The sequence below is a fragment of the Coregonus clupeaformis genome, chromosome 15 (genome assembly GCF_020615455.1).
Source record: "Coregonus clupeaformis isolate EN_2021a chromosome 15, ASM2061545v1, whole genome shotgun sequence".
Taxonomy (NCBI): domain Eukaryota; kingdom Metazoa; phylum Chordata; class Actinopteri; order Salmoniformes; family Salmonidae; genus Coregonus; species Coregonus clupeaformis.
Genome location: NC_059206.1, coordinates 8,898,365 through 8,919,560, shown reverse-complemented (window position 1 = coordinate 8,919,560; position 21,196 = coordinate 8,898,365). Strand labels below are relative to the sequence as shown.

At 45.2% G+C, this 21,196-nt stretch overlaps 1 protein-coding gene across 2 annotated transcripts in view; it reads right to left on the bottom strand.

Annotated features, from left to right (window-relative positions):
• The window catches only part of LOC121581909 (ras-specific guanine nucleotide-releasing factor RalGPS1), a 295,729-nt gene that overhangs the window by 218,041 nt on the left and 56,492 nt on the right, over positions 1-21,196 (bottom strand). For both annotated transcript variants that reach the window (XM_041897302.2, XM_041897304.2), the window contains exons 2-4: positions 13,123-13,252; positions 11,666-11,770; positions 11,347-11,397 (exon numbers count right to left, since the gene is read on the bottom strand). In XM_041897302.2, coding sequence (XP_041753236.1) covers positions 11,347-11,397; positions 11,666-11,770; positions 13,123-13,236 — 270 coding nt within the window. In that variant the 5' untranslated portion in view covers positions 13,237-13,252. The remainder of the gene's footprint in view (positions 1-11,346; positions 11,398-11,665; positions 11,771-13,122; positions 13,253-21,196) is intronic.

Here is a 21,196-nt window from a genome sequence, read left to right as displayed (position 1 = left end):
CCAGTGGCTTTGTGGTCAGAGGAGGGTTGGCAGGTGGCTGCATGGACAGGAGCAAGGGGAACGCTTTGACATACTGTGCATTCGTAAAGTATTCAGACCACTTCCCTTTTTCCACATTTTGTTACGTTACAGCCATTTTCTAAAATGGATTAAATAAAAAATCCTCATTAACACACACAACACCCCATGATGACAAAGTGAAAACCGGTTTGTAGAAATGTTTGCAAATTTGTTACAAATAAAAAACAGAAATACCTTATTCACATAAGTATTCAGACCCTTTGCTATTAGACTCGAAATTGAGCTCAGGTGCATCCTGTTTCCATTGATCATCCTTGAGATGTTTCTACAACTTGATTGGAGTCCACCTGTGGTAAATTCAATTGATTGGACACGATTTGGAAAGGCACACACCTGTCTATATAAGGTCCCACAGTTGACAGTGCATGTCAGAGCAAAAACCAAGCCATGAGATCGAAGGAATTGTCCGTAGAGCTCCGAAATAGGATTGTGTCGAGGAAGCGAACCACTCAATTTCTTCTCTACGTTATAATCGGCATTGAACATGTCACCCTTCCTAGGAGAGGGGATGACCTCGACAACTTATTGTTAAAACGAGAGGCTGCCTGGATCTTTAATTTAAAGACCCTCAACGTAGACCTTGAGCTGAAGCCATTCTTGTGATTATTGTGTGTTTGCTATTCATTGTAAATGTTTATAGGCCTATGTAGCAAAATTGTATCTATGATCGTATACTATCCATTCATGTTTTTTGTATGTTCTGTTTATCTGTGATAAATTAACCAATGATATCAGGCCATACCCAGCCACGATTACAGACACCTGTGTGTGTCTTTTGACATTATATAAACTAGTGACCCGCAGTGTTTGTCATTATACCCTGATGAAGACAGCTTGTCTGTCGAAACATTGGTTATTACAGTTAAAGTCGGAAGTTTACATACACCTTAGCCAAATACATTTAAACTCAGTTTTTCACAATTCCTGACATTTAATCCTAGTAATAATTCCCCGTCTTAGGTCAGTTAGGATCACCACCTTATTTTAAGAATGTGAAATGTCAGAATAATAGTAGAGAGAATGATTTCTTTCAGCTTTTATTTCTTTCATCACATTCCCAGTGGGTCAGAAGTTTACACACACTCAATTAGTATTTGGTAGCATTGCCTTTAAATTGTTTAACTTGGGTCAAACATTTCGGGTAGCCTTCCACAAGCTTCCCACAATAAGTTGGGTGAATTTTGGCCCATTCCTCCTGACAGAGCTGGTGGAACTGAGTCAGGTTTGTAGGCCTCCTTGCTCGCACACGCTTTTTCAGTTCTGCCCACACATTTTCTATAGGATTGAGGTCAGGGCTTTGTGATGGCCACTCCAATACCTTGACTTTGTTGTCCTTAAGCCATTTTGCCATAACTTTGGAAGTATGCTTGGGGTCATTGTCCATTTGGAAGACCCATTTGCGACCAAGCTTTAACTTCCTGACTGATGTCTTGAGATGTTGCTTCAATATATCCACATAATTTTCCTTCCTCATGATGCCATCTATTTTGTGAAGTGCACCAGTCCTTCCTGCAGCAAAGCACCCCCACAACATGATGCTGCCACCCCCGTGCTTCATGGTTGGGATGGTGTTCCTTGGCTTGCAAGCAACCCCCTTTTTCCTCCAAACATAACGATGGTCATTATGGCCAAACAGTTCTATTTTGTTTCATCAGACCAGAGGACATTTCGCCAAAAAGCACAAATCTTTGTCCCCATGTGCAGTTGCAAACAGTAGTCTGTTTTTTTTAATGGCGGTTTTGGAGCAGTGGCTTCTTCGTTGCTGAGCGGCCTTTCAGGTTATGTCGATATAGGACTCGTTTTACTGTGGATATAGATACTTTTGTACCTGTTTCCTCCAGCATCTTCACAAGGTCCTTTGCTGTTGTTCTGGGATTGATTTGCAGTTTTCGCACCAAAGTATGTTCATCTCCAGGAGACAGAACGCGTCTCCTTCCTGAGCGGTATGACGGCTGTGCGGTCCCATGGTGTTTATACTTGTGTACTATTGTTTGTACAGATGAACGTGGTACCTTCAGGCGTTTGGAAATTGCTCCCAAGGATGAACCAGACTTGTGGAGGTCTACAATTTTTTTCCCGAGTCTTGGCTGATTTCTTTTGATTTTCCCATGATGTCAAGCAAAGAGGCACTGAGTTTGAAGGTATGCCTTGAAATACATCCACAGGTACACCTCCAATTGACTCAAATTATGTCAATTAGCCTACCAGAAGCTTCTAAAGCCATGACATAATTTTCTGGAATTTTCCAAGCTGTTTAAAGGCACAGTCAACTTAGTGTATTGTAAACGTCTGACCCACTGGAATTGTGATACGTTGAATTATAAGTGAAATAATCTGTCTGTAAACAATTGTTGGAAAAATTACTTGTGTCATGCACAAATTAGATGTCCTAACCGACTTGCCAAAACAATAGTTTGTTAACAAGACATTTGTGGAGTGGTTGAAAAACGAGTTTTAATGACTCCAACCTAAGTAAACTTCCGACTTCAACTGTAGGTTATTAAATTATTGCATCTGAGCTCCTAGAGTGTGCGGCTCTCCTTTCTTTTTCAAGGATTGTGTCAAGGCACAGATCTGGGGAAGGATACCACAAAATGTCTGCAGCATTGAAGGTCCCCAAGAACACAGTAGCCTCCATCATACTTAAATTGAAAAAGTTTTGAACCACCAAGACTCTTCTTAGAGCTGGCCGCCCGGCCAAACTGAGCAATCGGGGGAGAAGGGCCTTGGTCAGGGAGTTGACCAAGAACCCGATGGTCACTCTAACAGAGCTCCAGAGTTCCTCTGTGTAGATGGGAGAACCTTCCAGAAGGACAACCATCTCTGCAGCACTCCACCAAATCAGGCCTTCATGGTAGAGTGGCCAGACGGAAGCCACTCCTCAGTAACAGGCACGATAGCCCGCTTGGAGTTTGCCAAAAGGCACCTAAAAGACTCTCAGACCATGAGAAACAAGATTCTCTGGTCTGATGAAACCAAGATGGAACTCTTTGGCCTGAATGCCAAGCGTGACGTCTGGAGGAAACCTTGCACCATCCCTACGGTGAAGCATGGTGGTGGGAGACTAGTCAGGATCGAGGGAAAGATGAACAGAGCAAAGTACAAAGAGATCCTTGATGAAAACATGCTCCAGAGCGCTCAGGACCTCAGACTGGGGCTAAGGTTCACCTTCCAACAGGACAACGACCCTAAGCACACAGCCAAGACAAAGCAGGAGTGGCTTCAGGACAAGTCTCTGAATGTCCTTGAGTGGCCCAGCCAGAGCCCGGACTTGAACCCGATCAAACATCCCTGGAGAGACCTGAAAATAGCTGTGCAGCGACGCTCCCCATCCAACCTGACAGAGCTTGAGAGGATCTGCAGAGAAGAATGTGAGAAACTCCCCAAATACAGGTGTGCCAAGCTTGTAGCGTCATACCCAAGAAGACTCAAGGCTGTAATCGCTGCCAAAGGCGCTTCAACAAAGTACTTAGTAAAGGGTCTGAATACTTACGTAAATGTGATATTTCCGTTGTTTTTGCTTTGTCATTATGGGGTATTGTTTGTAGATTGACGAGGGACATAAAAAAAAAAATTTTTAGAATAAGGCTGTAACGTAACAAAATGTGGAAAAAGTCAAGGGGTCTGAATACTTTCCGAATGCACTGTACACCACCCACTCTGTATAAAACAGGGTCCTCCCCTGCACCATCACTTCGTACTGTTGAAGGCCAGTCAACATGACAAAAAAAGTCAGTCTACAAAGGAAGACATTTTTCACACCCCGAGTACATCGTTGTTTGCAGGTGAGTAGGAAGTAATACAATAGTTTAGACGGTGACAAAGATGGACTGAAACGAAGCACAATAAAATGTGATATTTCAGTATTTCGGTTTCCTAAAGTCTACCACTGGGATACGTGGCAGTCAAACAACGACAGGGTGTGAATAGTCGACAAAGATTTCAGCGGATTTCTATTTTAGTTTACCCTAACATATTGCTGCTGTGAAGAGATATTTTTAAATGCGTTTTTCCATTGCTTTGTTGCTACTTGAGTATCTTCTAAAAAGGGGATTATGGCTGTGAGCGCAACAATTGAAATATCTTGATTTACTACAAGCAATCAATGTTTTGTTCCACAGATCTAAAATATCTTGATCTACTACAAGAAATCAATGTTTTGTTCCATAGGTCTAAAATACACTACATGGCCAAAAGGTATGAGGACACCCCTTCAAATTAGTGGATTCGGCTATTTCAGCCACACCCGTTGCTGACAGGTGTATAAAATCGAGCACACAGCCATGCATTCTCCTTAGACAAACATTGTCAGTCGAATGGCCCGTACTTAAGAACTCAGTGACTTTCAACGTGACACCGTCATAGGATTCCACCTTTCCAACAAGTCAGTTTGTCAAATTTCTGCCCTGCTAGAGCTGCCCCGGTCAACTGTAGGTGCTGTTATTGTGAAGTGAAAACATCTGAGAGCAACACAGGCTCAGCCGCAAATTGGTAGGCCACACAAGCTCACAGAACGGGACTGCCGAGTAGCGCGTAGCTCGTAAAAATCGTCTGTCCTCGGTTGCAACACTCACTACCAAGTTCCAAACTGCCTCTGGAAGCAATGTCAGCTTCGCCATCTGGCAGTCTGACGGATGAAGTTGGGTTTGGCAAATGCCAGGAGAACGCTACCTGCCCGAATGCATAGTGCCAAATGTAAAGTTTGGTGGAGGAGGAATAATGGTCTGGGGCTGTTTTTCATGGTTCGGGCTAGGCCCCTTTGCTCCAGTGAAGGGAAATCTTAACGTTACAGCATACAATGACATTCTAGACGATTCTGTCGTTCCAACTTTGTGGCAACAGTTTGGTGAAGGCCCTTTCCTGTTTCAGCATGACAATGCCCCCCGCGCACAAAGCGAGGTCCATACAGAAATGGTTTGTTCGAGATCGGTGTGGAAGAACTTTACTGGCCTGCACAGAGCCCTGACCTCAACCCCATCAAACACCTTTGGGATGAATTGGAACGCTGACTGCAAGCCAGGCCTAATCGCCCAACATCAGTGCCCGACCTCACTAATGCTTGTGGCTGAATGGAAGCAAGTGCCCCCAGCAATGTTCCAACATCTAGTGGAAAGCCTTCCCAGGAGAGTGGAGGCTGTTATAGCAGCAAAGGAGGGACCAACTCCATATTAATGCCCATGATTTTGGAATTAGATGTTCGACGAGCAGGTGTCCACATACACATGTAGTGTATCTAGATTTACTACAAGAAATCAATGTTTTGTTCCACAGGTCTGAAATATCTAAAAAAATAAAAAAAAAAAAAGAAGAAAACTAGAACAGTCAGTCAATGTTGACAGATCTTATGGCCAAGGTTAAACTCTCTTTAGTGGTACTTTATAACCCCCATTAAACGAAATGATCTTCAGTCTCCCAAATCACTGTTGTAATGACAGCATTAGTTTTACAGATGTTGCCTTGCCCTGTGAATTTGCTCAAACCTCCAAGGTTCTGAACTGACTTCCAGAAGGGTGATGCCCTAAGCAGCTGTGAAGAGAGGCTGGTAACATGTTCACTTGAAATTATAAAAATGGGCAGCAGTTAAGACTTATACATCTTGAAATAATTTTAGCATTTAGGCATCAAGTTAGATACATTAAAAGAAACGGATTACTGCATGAGCAGTAGCGAGCAGTTTCGAAAAACTGAAAATCCTAGGTGACGTAAACCTCTCTTTACACATCTGTATAAACGAATGAAGTACCAATGGAGTCAGTAGGTTACCAAGTAATTGGAGAGGGACCACTGGAGTGTGTGTGTGTCTGTGTGTCTGTGTGTCTGTGTGTCTCTGTGTCTGTCTGTGTCTGCTGTGTGTGTGTCTCTGTGTCTGTGTGTCTGTGTGTCTGTGTTATTTCATTTCAGTCAACAACAGCCAACAAAATTTGAAAACTGTTAACAGTACAATATCTTTGTTCCTTTTGAGGAAAGATGGAGTTAGGAAACTGTTAAATTGCAACATCCCTGCTGTCACTAATAAACCAGTGAGTGTGACATGTACATGCTTAAATCATACTTAACTAGCGCCAGACGCAAGTTCAGGAATATAGAGTTTTACTGTGCACTGTGCCAGTATACTGCATCTAGATACAGTATCGGTTTTCTTATTTATCCAATTGGGTAATGTGCAATGTCATCCAAGCAAACATTACGCCAAGTCGTGATTTAGTTTGAAAACTATTTTGGCCATAAATCCAAATAAATAAATAAATAAATAAAGTCAGTCAGAAGGTTTCTTACAAAATATAAGAATTTGAACATTTCCTTCAAAGAAAGGTTGAGCAAAAGATACAACTCAGAATTCAAATTCAAATGAAGGAGAAGAGAAGTCTCTACCACCTGTTGATACGGTTTCATATACCAGAGAAATGGCTACTTCCCTCCGCTGTAGAATGGTTAACCTGTCTAAATGACTAATCACCCCGTAGCATTCACATCTGTAGTTATGAAATGCTTTGAAAGGCTGGTCATGGCTCACATCAACACCATCATCCCAGACACCCTGCATCCACACAATTCGCATACCTCCACAACAGATTCACAGATGACGCAATCTCTATTGCACTCCAACAATGCCCTTTCTCAGCTGGACAAAAGGAACACCTACGTGAGAATGCTGTTTATTGACTATAACTCAGCGTTCAACATCATAGTGCCCTCCAAGCTCATCACTAATCTTAGGACCCTGGGACTGAACACCTCCCTCTGCAACTATGATGTAATTGGAGGCATCAAGTTAGATACATTAAAAGAAACGGATTACTGCATGAGCAGTTTCGAAAAACTTATGCATAGTCACTTTAACTCTACCCACATGTACGTATTACTTCAACTACCTCAACTAGCCGGTGCCCCCGCACATTGACTCTGCACCGGTACCCCCCTGTATATATAGCCTCCCTACTGTTATTTTATTTTACTTCTGCTCTTTTTTTCTCAACACTTTTTTTGTTGTTGTTTTATTTTTACTTTTTTTGTTAAAAATAAATGCACTGTTGGTTAAGGGCTGTAAGTAAGCATTTCACTGTAATGTCTGCACCTGTTGTATTCGGCGCATGTGACCAATAAAATTTGATTTGATTTGATTTGAACTGGACACTTGTCTTCCTGACGGGCCGCCCCCAGGTGGTGAGGTTAGGCAACAACACATCTGCCACGCTGACCCTCAACACGGGGGGGCCCCTCAGGGGTGCGTGCTCAGTCCCCTCCTGTACTCCCTGTTCATCCACGACTGCGTGGCTGCGCACCACTCCAACACCATCCTTAAGTTCGCTGACACGGCGGTGGTTGGCCCGATCACCGACGACGATGAGACAGCCTATAGGGAGGTCAGTGACCTGGCAGTGTGGTGCCAGAACAGCAACCTTTCCCTCAACATCACAAGACAAAAAGGAGCTGATCGTGGACTACAGGAGACAAAGGGCAGAGCACGCCTCATCAACAGGGCGGGTCGAAAGCTTCAAGTTCCTCGGCATCCACATGACTAAGGAATGATCATGGTCCACAGACACACACCAACTCAGTCGTGAACAAGGCAAGACAACGCCTCTTCCCCTTCAGGGTGCTGAAAAGATTTGGCACGGGCTCTCGGATCCTCAAAATGATATACAGCTGCACCATTGAGATCTTGACTGGCTGCATCACCGCTTGGTATGGAAACTGCTCGGCATCCGACAGCAAGGCGCTACAGAGGGTAGTGCGTACGGCCCAGTACATCACTGGGGCCAAGCTCCCTGCCATCCAGGACCTCTATACCAGGCGGTGCCAGAGAAGGCCCAAATAATTGTCAGACTCCAGCTACCCAAGTCAGACTGTTCTCTCTGCTACCGCAGCAGTACCGATGCACCAAGTCTGGAACCAACAGGACCCTGAACAGCTTCTACCCCCAAGCCATACGACTGCTAAATAGTTAGTTAAACAGTTAACCAAATAGCTACCCGGACTATCTGCATTGATCCTTTTTGCACTAACTCTTTTGACTCATCACATATGCTGCTGCTACTGTATATTATCTATCCTGTTGCCTAGTCACTTTATTCCTACCTACAGTGTATGTACATATCTACTTTCCTGAACTTCAGACTGAACAAAAAAAACAATACATTTCGTACTTTATTTGGATCCCCATTAGCTGTTGCTGAAGCGGCAGCTACTCTTCCTGGGATCCACAGGAATGCCTATTCCAATCCATTACCCCATAGGAAAACATGATAGCCGGCTGCAATGGTTTCCAGCAACTAATGATTTGAACCTGGGCATTATTTTACAGCTTAAATTATTTTTAGGGCCAAAAGTGTACTAACAATCCCTCGGGCTGAGGCAGTTTATAAGGTGACTACAATTAAAGTGATAAAAAGCAAGCATTAAAAAAAGGGCAGTAGTCAGCGAGTGGAGTTAATTTTCACTCAAGTAAGGACTTCTCCAACATTTATTAAGTTCATATAATCTTATTTCAGTTTAAATCTGTGTTTAAGCTAGGCTACTAAGCCAATTTTGTCATTTCAGATAGAGAAACCCAAGGGTGTCTGGCACCTATTATGGTGTTGGAATAAGTCCGGCTTGTTAGAGTTTAGGCTGCTGGGGAATTTATACTCTTTAATTACCAGATTTTTTCCAGTGTTTAATATCATCATTCTTAATTGGACGGCCAAACTGTTGAGATTCTTTGGAGGAGAATACGTTTCATGGTCCCTTGCCACGCTTCTCCCAAACATTCCTTCTATTTGAGGTGGGATTTCAAGTCTTGTTTACAAGGCCAAAAAAAACATCAGGGAGGTTAGTCTTAAATGGGGGTTTACATGATTTCCTGAGAGCAATTTGGACCTGCTCTCATTTGTACAGGATCTACAGATATCAACTGACCTTGACATTTTATTTTGTTCCTCCAAAACAGCATAGAAACACAATTCATCAGTGAGATGCTGACAGGTTATCTGCTAAGCATTGCGAGGCCACTATCGTTTCGTCTACACCATGGAATCTCTACTTTCTTTCCAAATAACTGACGTTATAAAAGTAGACAGTTGTCAAGGGGTTGGGGAAAATAGATAATGTCTTGTTGATATGCAGAGTCACACTATGCATTGACCTCAGCCCAAAGTAAAAATATAGTTTTAGACACTGCAGAAAGGGAGCGAGGCGGTTAGTGGCACTGAAATGGATAACAAATGGCGCTTAAACACGGACTGTAACTTGCTTTATTTTAATCTTAGGAGGACATAAGTGGTAAACATTAAAGTCAGTTGTCACGTCTAGTTGCCTCCCGAGTGGCACAGTGGTCTAAGGCACTGCATCGCAGTGCTAGCTGTGCCAATAGAGATCCTGGTTCGAATCCAGGCTCTGTCGTAGCCGGCCGCGACGCACAATTGGCCCAGCGTCGTCCAGGGTAGGAGAGGGAATGGCCGGCAGGGATGTAGCTCAGTTGGTAGAGCATGGTGTTTGCAACGCCAGGGTTGTGGGTTCGATTCCCACGGGGGGGTATGAAAAAAATTAAAAATTAAAATAATGTATGCACTCACTAACTGTAAGTCGCTCTGGATAAGAGCGTCTGCTAAATGACTAAAATGTAAATGTATTATCTATTTTGAAGGTCCTTTTGTAGATGTTTCTATGCTCACCTGCCCGCGGACTGCAGATGTACAGTAAATTAGCTTTTAGCTACATCTGGTGCAACGCGTCACCTCTCAGATGTATGTTTTTGTTGTACATTGTCAATTTCCAAATAAACATAATAAATAATGTAGTATTAATTTCACCATTACAATAGTTTTAAAATGTTTATCTTTGAATATTTACGTATTGGCAAAGAGCATGTGATTGAATCTCGCTGGAGGAGTTGTCAGCAATTCTAGCGTCTTGAGCATAACCAAGGCACAGGCTCCAATTAAAAGGCCCGCCTTGACTCATGAGAACAGCATAAACCTCTGCACTCCTCTTTAAAAAAGGCCTGCTCTGAGAAGAGGAGTTGGATGGGAACAAAGGATTTGATTAGGGAACTTGGCTCGGTTTTTTCGCATTGTGACTGTTACTCATTACGATACCCAGTGCCGTCATCCACTTTACACTTCAGACGTTACGGCTGCCTGGAACCTTGGCGTCCTCGAGGTCTTCTCACGTAGACTGAGCCTTTTCTGGATTTTCGCAGCGGTATGGAGGGAGCTTGTTGCACAAGGTCAGGATGGGGGGAGCTCTCTCAGATCTGCCATGACTTGGCAAAATTGGACTGGTTTCTAATGAGTGTTTCGCCCCAATCCAACTATTGACTGCATACATTTTATCTATCGTTGCCACTCCACCCTTCTGACACTTCAGTATGTCTGCTGAAGGGTAATAGTTTGCTTGCTCAGTGCCTTGGACTTTTTTTTCTTTCTAATCTCACAGACATCAAATAACTTGCTGCAACACGGAACACAGTGTATCATCAGCGTCAATGTGGGAAAATGTGATGTCCGAGATTGTCTGTCATGCAGTGGTACACAGTGAATCCCCTGATATGACTCCTATCAAGTAGAGCCAAGAAATTGAATAATATGATCCTGCTCATCAAAAAACATTTAATTTTTTTAGTCATTTAGCAGACGCTCTTATCCAGAGCGACTTACAGTTAGTGAGTGCATACATTATTTTTTATTTTTATTTTTTTCATACCCCCCGTGGGAATCGAACCCACAACCCTGGCGTTGCAAACGCCATGCTCTACCAACTGAGCTACATCCCTGCCGGCCATTCCCTCCCCTACCCTGGACGACGCTGGGCCAAATTGTGCGCCGCCCCATGGGTCTCCCGGTTGCGGCCGGCTACGACAGAGCCTGGCGTTCGAACGTTCAGTTAGACCAGGGATGGGAATCTAATAGGGGGGGTGGCCACAAAATATCTGAACTCATGGAGGGGCCACAGTAGCTTGTGGGTCTGCATACTCATGTCCATAACCACACATGCAGTCAGAGACGGCCCTAGCCTTTTGGTGGCCATAAGTGAATAGAGAGATGGCTAGCTGGCACAGCATCCAGCATTATTTGTTAATGACCTGTAAAACGGTCTGGTCTGGATCAGACATTTGGTTTACAACAACTGAACCTCCGTCCCACTCAAACATGCATTTCAAGTGGACGGATACACACAGGTCCTTCATCAATCAAGGTATGCTTTGGTATTTTTTGAACATCCTCTCCAATAACACTGAGTTAGGAAACAGGAAACAGGAAACAGGAAACATGGTATTTCTCTTACCTCTGGATGTATCGCTTTGAATACTGGAGCATCCATCAACGTGATTTGGCCCTAAAATAACAAGAAAACTACATTCAACCTCTCAATATACAGAAGAGTAATGCATGTCTAGGTAGGAGTAACTATGAAAAGGAAAATAATTCATTATCTAATTATATAATTGGTGCGGTTAAAGAGCTCCTGTACATCACAAGGACTAATGGGCCAGAAGAGTCTCCAGTTTCACATTCAGCAGAATATTAAATTAATAAATTAAGCAATATAGTGATTTAATATCTTCATCGGGGCATGCCTTCTGGGTATCTTTGGTTGTACTCACAGCAAACTCCTCGGGCGTCACCTTCAGCACGTCAAACACAACAGCATCATAACTCTTGGAGAAGTCCAAGCCCGGCCCATCCAGAGAGTCCGAGCTGCTGCTTCCCTGAGTTCCCAGATTAAAAAAAACACCAGCAGTGTTGAGGGGAGGGGGGGATATGCAGAAGATCACAAGCAAGACAAAACTAAACAATGGTGCGAACTATGTAAATTAACTAAAAATGTTTTCTTGTGTGTTCTTTTTTTAAGATTGACCAATTGGACATGGGCCGACAGCGAAACACATATATCCAACAGATACAGAGACGTAATGAATCAGAGACACACACACACACCGATCAAACTGACAAAGAAATAAAATGAAGAGACAAGGAGACAAAAGAGAGTAACTGCAGAGCAGAGAAACAAACAAGCCTGACAGTCACAGCATTACACGACACCATAGAACAGTGTTTCCAAACCATGATTAACCCCCCAGCCAGTTATTTGATGGATTCCAGTACAGACGCAACAGTGTTGCTTTCCATCCCTCTTCTTGGCCCCAACCTGGGCTCAAACCAGGCACCCTCTGAACACATCAACAGTTGCCTCCCACGAAGCATCGTTACCCATCGCGCCCTTGGCCCTTGCAGACCAAGGCAAACAACTACTTCAGTGTCTCAGAGCGAGTGACGTCACCGATTCAAAAAATGGTCAACTTATCAAGCCCTTCATTAGTTGAATCAGGTGTGCTAGTTCTGGAATACATCCAATTAAATGTGAAACTCGCTGGAAGCACAAGGAGGTCTAGGAGAAACAACCTAAAACAGTGTTGACCAATCCTCGTCCTAGGGATCCAAAACACACCTGATTGAACTAGAGAGACTCGATGATGGGTTGGATTAGTGGAATCAAGTGATTGAGAAACACCATCCTAAAAGATGAGATGATGCCAACCAGTCAGCTTACTTGATTCAGGGTTTAATCCAGTCAGCTTACTTGATTCAACTTCTCAAGGGCTTGGAATAGATCAAATGAATGGAATGGCTAGGGTACTAGAGGAGAGGTTTAGGAAACCCTGCCCTCGTCCTTTATAAACGAGTGGAACGGCTAGGGTACTAGAGGAGAGGTTTAGGAAACCCTGCCCTCGTCCTTTATAAACGAGTGGAACGGCTAGGGTAACGTAGAGGAGAGGTTTAGGAAACCCTGCCCTCGTCCTTTATAAACGAGTGGAACGGCTAGGGTAACGTAGAGGCTTTATATTTGTGTGGAGGAAGACTGGTGAAAGACCGGCCCATCCCCTACCAATAGTTCAAGGAGGCGTTCTATCCTTGTCTACATGGTGAGATCAAGTCAATAGGTTTTCAGACAGGTTGCCATCTACCTTTCTATTTCAGTTTGTTCAGATCAGTACATGGATACGAGTGATATCGATCCTATCCACTTTGGCCAAAGTAGAAAATCAGTCCTTGTTCTTACCACTGAGGAGGCGGAGTTGATGCTGGCGCCATCCGAGAGACCGTTCCTGCGGTACATGCTTACGGCGTGCACAGGCGGGGGGGCGACCAAGGCCCTTAGCTGGACAGCGCACATGACCTCTCATCCATATCTGGAACAAAATGGAAGAATGTTCAAGGTTTAATTTGGAATAGCAACAAGGAAATGGGTCTGGGATGGAGCGCAGTCTACACATCATGGAAACCACTGCTAGCATTAGCCTAAATGGTTTGGTTATGTTCTCTAGTTGGTCGAAACAAAAGATGGCTTTAACATGATGAACCACCTCATTGGAATTAGGCCCTACAGCTGTGTAGCAAATATCCCACAATTGCAAAGCAAACAATCTGTGAACCTTCAGGTCAAGACCGAATATGGCAATTCCACAGTAACAGATGAACCGTTTCGACTCTGTTTTTTCACTTTAAAAGTCTGCCAAACAGAAACCATTGATTTCCAAGGTATTTTCTTAATTTTTTTTTACCCCTTTTTTCTCCCCAATTTCGTGATATCCAATTGGTAGTAGTTACAGTCTTGTCCCATCGCTGCAACTCCCGTGCCATGCGTCCTCCGAAACGCGACCCTGCCAAGCCACACTGCTTCTTGACACACTGCTTAACCCGGAAGCTAGCCGCACCAATGTGTCGGAAGAAACACCGTACAACTGGCGACCGAAGTCAGCGTGCATGCGCCCGACCCGCCACAAGGCGTCGCTAGAGCGCGATGGGACAAGGACATCCCGGCCGGCCAACCCCTCCCCTAACCCGGACGATGCTGGGCCAATTGTGCGCAGCTTCATGGGTCTCCTGGTCGCGGCTGGCTGTGACACAGCCCGGGATCGAACCCGGGTCTGTAGTGACGCCTCAAGCACTGTGCCTTAGTCCGCTGCGCCACTCGGGAGGCCTTGATTTCCAAGTTTAACAAACCATACAACTCTATGAACAAGGACTACTTTTAACAATTTCCACTGAAAAAATGTACAAAAACTAATTGTGGAAGAACTGTGCAGATGCAAACTATGGTAACGGAATTACGGTAAAATCTCAGGTTTCTATGCCACTACGTTTTCCAAAAACTCCGAATTAAGATTCAAAAGATGTCTGCAGAAAGAATGTGGTGTCCGCTATGACATGGCACCTCGAGTTTGAAAAAACGTGTTTTGGTTATTGAACTACATTAAGTGAAGTGGATTTACACCCGGTAACGGAAATACGGTAACTGAAATACATCACGGGTCCCTGATCTGTACAGAAATGCATAATTGTGGATATGAATGTCATTTTTCTCATGTTTCACAAGTTTGGACATTACAACGCAGCAGAGTAGAGTAGAGTAGAGTAGAGTTCAGTACAATATGCTGTACTCTACTTTACTGTACTGCATTGTACTCTACTGTACTGCATTGTACTACTGTATTGTACTTTACTCTACTGTGCTCTACTCACTGTACTATCCAAGCTTGTGAAACATACGTCTATGATCAAGGTCAGATTTGGTCCAGTCTGGTCCGTCTGTGGACGTTAACATCAAGGCCAGGGTGGACTGATCAAATTTCAACGTCCATGGACGTCCGGTGCTCAGTGGGTGAGGATGCTGGTTACAGTAAATGGAAAGACAGGGGGCTCATGGGTAAGTGTCCGTAAGAGCTGGGAGAGGAGACATTAACTGCAGAGTGAGAGCGAGAGAGTGAGGGGGTTGTCCACTCTTGGTTTGACCATCAGACAACAGAAAGACACAAAAAAAACAGTTATGAGCTGAACATAACAGTATGCCAGTGGAAGGGAGGACAGTAGCAGGTAACCCAACTATGGTTTGTGACTGTTATGATTTCCCATGGCAGCAAATTCAGTTGCATTAAATTCTGTGGCTGAATTCTTCTAAAGTTTGAGTCACTTAATAATTCATTAACAAAATGTATATCAGTAAAATCACTAGAACCTATTTGGTAGGTCTACCTTTACTTGTTACTTTTGTGAACTTTCTTTATCCTCCCTCCTCATGAGGGAGAGAAATTTGAAAATATCTTAAAAGATATGTGGGTTTTTGAAAACAAGGCACAAGGAAATATTTATTAACTTACAGGAAGGTAAACAACTTCTCCAAAACTAAATATAAGTGTTGATAATAGTTGGCAGGGGCCTTTACGTCAACATTATAGTTTTTATCCATTTCTGATGCCTTTTCAGAATTTGTGGTAGATGTTTTCTAAGACCCCTTTTCCATCTGTTTATCCAGAAATCAAAGCCTTTAACTTATGCCTAATTTTTATGATGGGAAATTGTTGAAAAATGCATCTATGCCTTCATTTCCCAAAAATATAGACTCAGCTTTCATTTGACACCCAATTTGATATGCTCCTATGAACTTCACGTTGGTGCTCATTGGTCCTTTTCGATGGTACAGCTAAATGACATAATTAAAGGGGCAGGAAATAGCAGGTGCAGTCAGGGTGAGGAGAGCTTGAACATTGTTATCTTCATTTGCTATTTAATCATAGAGCGACTAAAGCAGAGCGACTAAAGCAGAGCGATTTAACCAGAGCGATTAATCATAGAACGATTTAATCATAGGGCGATTAAATCATAGAGCGATTAATCATAGGGCGATTAAATCATAGAGCGATTAAATCATAGGGCGATTAAATCATAGAGCGATTAAATCATAGTGTGAAAGTGTAAATGGAGCTTAGAGAGATTCACACAAACCATTTTCTAGATGGAGAGGTACTAGTAGAATTCTGTCTAGCCTATTAGCATTACCAAGTGATTGGTCAATTCATGTCAAATGAGCCATGGCGCCAAGTGATTGGTCAATTCAGGTCATGGACAAATGAGCCGTGGCGCCAGCGTGAGAGTTGGTTGACGGTTGACGAACGGATAACATAAGAACGCTTCTCATTTATTTTCGAAGGTGAAACATACCGCTGTTCCATGCAGTCGTCCAAAAGCAGTTGTGTGTGTGTGTGTGTGTGTGTGTGTGTGAAATGACTCAGTCACGCCAACAAACTCTAGGTAAACTTGCCGCCTAAATTCATTGTGCAACCATGCACATTTTCTACAAGATGTGGGAGGAATGGCAGACTAGGCTATCTGGCCATCAGAGCGGGAACACATAGGAAAGTATGTGACTTTTACAATGGAAATCGGCACACGCATACGGAGGACGAAACATTACTGTTTTATGGACGACAGCCTGGAAATGTTAAACAGCTGAGACTTTAAGGATATTATAATCCTACTTTTATAAAAAAAAAATATATGGGGGGAAATATCAATAAAGAGAGCTGCAGTCTCATTTCAAATGTTCTTTTATCTACATTCTTCACAAGTAAAAGCGATTCATAAGACGCTGACAACGGCAAATTAATAAAACTTAAAACATTAGTCTTAAGATACAGTGAAATGGAACTGAAAGCCAGATTGAGAATAAACCTAGATAAAAAGCCTTTAAACAGTTCAGCACTCAACACGATTGGTTCCCTCCAAGTTTGACACCAAGCGCAGAGCCCTGGGTCTGGACACCACCCTCGGCAACTGGATCCTGGACTTCCTGACGGGCAGACCACAGGCTGTGAGGATTGGCAACACCGCCTCCTCCACACTGACTCTACACCCAGGGTTGTGTTCTCAGCCCTCTGCTGTACTCCCGGTTTACCCATGACTGGGTGGCTTTGCACGACACCAACTCCATCATCAAGTTTGCAGGCCTGATAACCAACAACGACGAGTCAGCCTATAGGGAGGAGGTAAGTGAACTGGCATTGTGCTGCCAGGACAACGACCTCTCCCTCAACATCAGCAAAACAAAGGAGTTGACTTCAGGAAGCAGAGGAGGGAACATGCCCCGGTCCACATCAACATGACTGCAGTAGAGAGTCAGCAGGTTTAAGTTCCTCTGCGTCCACATCGTCAAGGACTTGGATCAACAACACCACCACTCTTGTCAAGAGGGTGCAACAGTGTCTCTACTTCCTAAGGAAGCTGAAGAAATTCGGCATGCCCCCCCGGGTTCTCTCCAAATACTACCGCTGCACCATCAAGAGCGTCCTGACCGGTTGCATCACGGCCTGGTACAGGAATTGCTCCGTCCACGACCCCAAGGCCCTCCAGTGGGTGGTGAAGACAGCCCAGGACATCACTGGGACGGTGCTCCCACCCGTCCAGTACATCACTGGGACCGTGCTCCCACCCATCCAGTACATCACTGGGACCGTGCTCCGACCCGTCCAGGACATCACTGGGACGGTGCTCCCACCCGTCCAGGACATCACTGGGACCGTGCTCCCACCCGTCCAGTACATCACTGGGACGGTGCTCCCATCCATCCAGTACATCACTGGGACCGTGCTCCCACCCGTCCAGGACATCTACTAGAAAGGGTGCTCTGAATCGCCGCACCTTGGCACACATGCACTCACATACCCACCCACATAGATACTCATTCACACACACACGCTGCTACCAGATGTATTATTATTGCTAAATATTACCCAATTTAAAGCACTTCCCCCACAATCCCCCCTTCCCCAAAACACATGTAAATATTGGACTATAAATTGTTCCTTCCTGTATTATACTTACGCTAAACTGTTTATCCTATTCTACTGAGCCCTTTACGTCATTGTTTTGGGATTTTTCTATTCTTCCTGACTGTCTAGTTTTTATTTTGGTGATTGTTAGTTCTCAAAGACGATCTTATTTAAAAAATATATAGGTCCATTATCTTCTATCTTATCTGGTTTTAGTCTTTTAAGTTTACACTGAAAGCGTTTTTCCATCCCGAAAATGTATAATAATTGTAGGCGTCCCGAAAAAACATTTTGGCCTTTCAATGGTGGAAAAATCCCTGGATGTTTATCCTCTACATACGACTAATAAAACTTGAAACTTAAAAAAACGGAGACTCAAACTGTAAAAACAAACCTTAGGTGGACCGACCGACAGACCGACAGAGAGACAGAAGGACAGGGAGAGAGACAGAGGGAGAGAGACAGAGACAGAGGGAGAGAGACAGAGGGAGAGAGACAGAGGGAGAGAGACAGAGGGAGAGAGACAGAGGGAGAGAGACAGAGGGAGAGAGACAGAGGGGGAGAGACAGAGGGGGAGAGACAGAGGAGAGAGAGAGGGAGAGAGACAGAGGGGGGGAGACAGAGGGGGGGAGAGAGTGAGGCACAGAGAGAGTGAGGCACAGGGAGAGAGAGAGAGAGAGAGAGAGAGAGAGAGAGAGAGAGAGAGAGAGACAGAGAGACAGAGAGACAGAGAGACAGAGAGACAGAGAGACAGAGAGACAGAGAGACAGAGAGACAGAGAGACAGAGAGACAGAGAGACAGAGAGAGAGAGAGAGAGAGAGAGAGAGAGAGAGAGAGAGAGAGGCACAGAGACAGGGACAGATAGTGAGAGACAGAGGGAGAGAGAGACAGACACAGGGGGAGAGAGGGACAGACACAGGGAGAGGGACAGACACAGGGAGAGGGACAGACACAGGGAGAGGGACAGACACAGGGAGAGGGACAGACACAGGGAGAGGGACAGACACAGGGAGAGGGACAGACACAGGGAGAGGGACAGACACAGGGAGAGGGACAGACACAGGGAGAGGGAGACAGAGACACAGAGAGACAGAGACAGAGAGAGCGAAAGCGACAGAGGCAGAGGGACAGAGAGAGAGACAGAGAGAGACACAGAAGGACAGAGAGAGAGAGACAGAGAGAGACAGGGAGAGAGAGACAGAGAGGGAGAGAGAGAGAGAGACAGAGACAGGGAGAGAGACAGAGGCAGAGGGACAGAGAGGGGGACAGAGAGAGAGACAGAGGGACAGAGAGGGGGACAGAGAGACTAATAACTAACTTGAAATCAGTATTTGCACAAAAGGCCAACCAGGTTGATTTGCAATACTAAGACTCCCCCTTGTGTAAGGACATAGAACTGCAAGTGAATGTTGAGTGATCATATTCAAAACAGAACAGCTTTGGTCAACCTAGGGGATATACACTACAAAGCAGGATTAATGAGTTACCCCGCTAACTTCGATAAGCTGCAGCTTGCATTAGTATGTGACAATACACATTTAAACCTACATTATTCATCACATGATATAACCTATACGTCCTCAGGTTGTTGTAATCACATGATCAGTCTGATGAATGACTAGCTATGACAGCACGCATTCACACAAAGACACCACCTGTTCTCTACACCTTACTCTGAAATCCTCCACACCGATACAGTCAGGGGGAGAAAAAAAACGTCTACGTCCCAAATGGCTCCCTATTCCCCTACATAGCGCATCCTGTGGGCCCTGGTCAAAAGTAGTGCACTATATAGGGAATAGGGTGCCAATTGGGACGCATCCCAGGTCAATACCACCCTGTATAGTCTGACAGGGGCAGCAATTCACAGATGATATTGATTGAGGATTTACGCCATGGCGTGGCCCGGCCATAATTCAATTAGAACGCACTGCGTCCAGGGGTTTAAATGGCACATGCATTACCATCATAAAGTCAGTGGAGCAACGCAGAGCTGCACTGAGCAACTGGGGAGACGTCTTTACGAGGTGGGTGTTATGAATAATCCATTTACTGTTTTTGCCAAGCGTTAGTTTTTGTCAGTCAAGTTTCTAAAACAGCCATGTGTATAGATGTCCTGATGTGTCTCAGGATAGCAGCTCAGTAGACATCCCCGGCACAACGAACATCGGTTCAGATGAAAATCGTCCAGATTAAAAGTAGTAATTGAAAAGCTTTGCCCTACCGACACCCTAACCCCAGGGTAGATCTGAGAGGACTGGGTACCTACGCCCTAACACCAGGGTAGATCTGAGAGGACTGGGGTACCTACGCCCTAACCCCAGGGTAGATCTGAGAGGACTGGGTACCTACGCCCTAACCCCAGGGTAGATCTGAGAGGACTGGGTACCTACGCCCTAACCCCATGGTAGATCTGAGAGGACTGGGTACCTACGCCCTAACCCCATGGTAGATCTGAGAGGACTGGGTACCTACGCCCTAACCCCATGGTAGATCTGAGAGGACTGGGTACCTACGCCCTAACCCCATGGTAGATCTGAGAGGACTGGGTACCTACGCCCTAACCCCAGGGTAGATCTGAGAGGACTGGGTACCTACGCCCTAACCCCAGGGTAGATCTGAGAGGACTGGGTACCTACGCCCCTAACCCCAGGGTAGATCTGAGAGGACTGGGTACCTACGCCCTAACCCCCATGGTAGATCTGAGAGGACTGGGTACCTACGCCCTAACCCCAGGGTAGATCTGAGAGGACTGGGTACCTACGCCCTAACCCCAGGGTAGATCTGAGAGGACTGGGTACCTACGCCCTAACCCCAGGGTAGATCTGAGAGGACTGGGTACCTACGCCCTAACCCCAGGGTAGATCTGAGAGGACTGGGTACCTACGCCCCTAACCCCAGGGTAGATCTGAGAGGACTGGGTACCTACGCCCTAACCCCAGGGTAGATCTGAGAGGACTGGGTACCTACGCCCCTAACCCCAGGGTAGATCTGAGAGGACTGGGTACCTACGCCCTAACCCCAGGGTAGATCTGAGAGGACTGGGTACCTACGCCCTAACCCCAGGGTAGATCTGAGAGGACTGGGTACCTACGCCCTAACCCCAGGGTAGATCTGAGAGGACTGGGTACCTACGCCCCTAACCCCAGGGTAGATCTGAGAGGACTGGGTACCTACGCCCTAACCCCAGGGTAGATCTGAGAGGACTGGGTACCTACGCCCTAACCCCAGGGTAGATCTGAGAGGACTGGGTACCTACGCCCCTAACCCCAGGGTAGATCTGAGAGGACTGGGTACCTACGCCCCTAACCCCAGGGTAGATCTGAGAGGACTGGGTACCTACGCCCTAACCCCAGGGTAGATCTGAGAGGACTGGGTACCTACGCCCCTAACCCCAGGGTAGATCTGAGAGGACTGGGTACCTACGCCCTAACCCCAGGGTAGATCTGAGAGGACTGGGTACCTACGCCCTAACCCCAGGGTAGATCTGAGAGGACTGGGTACCTACGCCCTAACCCCAGGGTAGA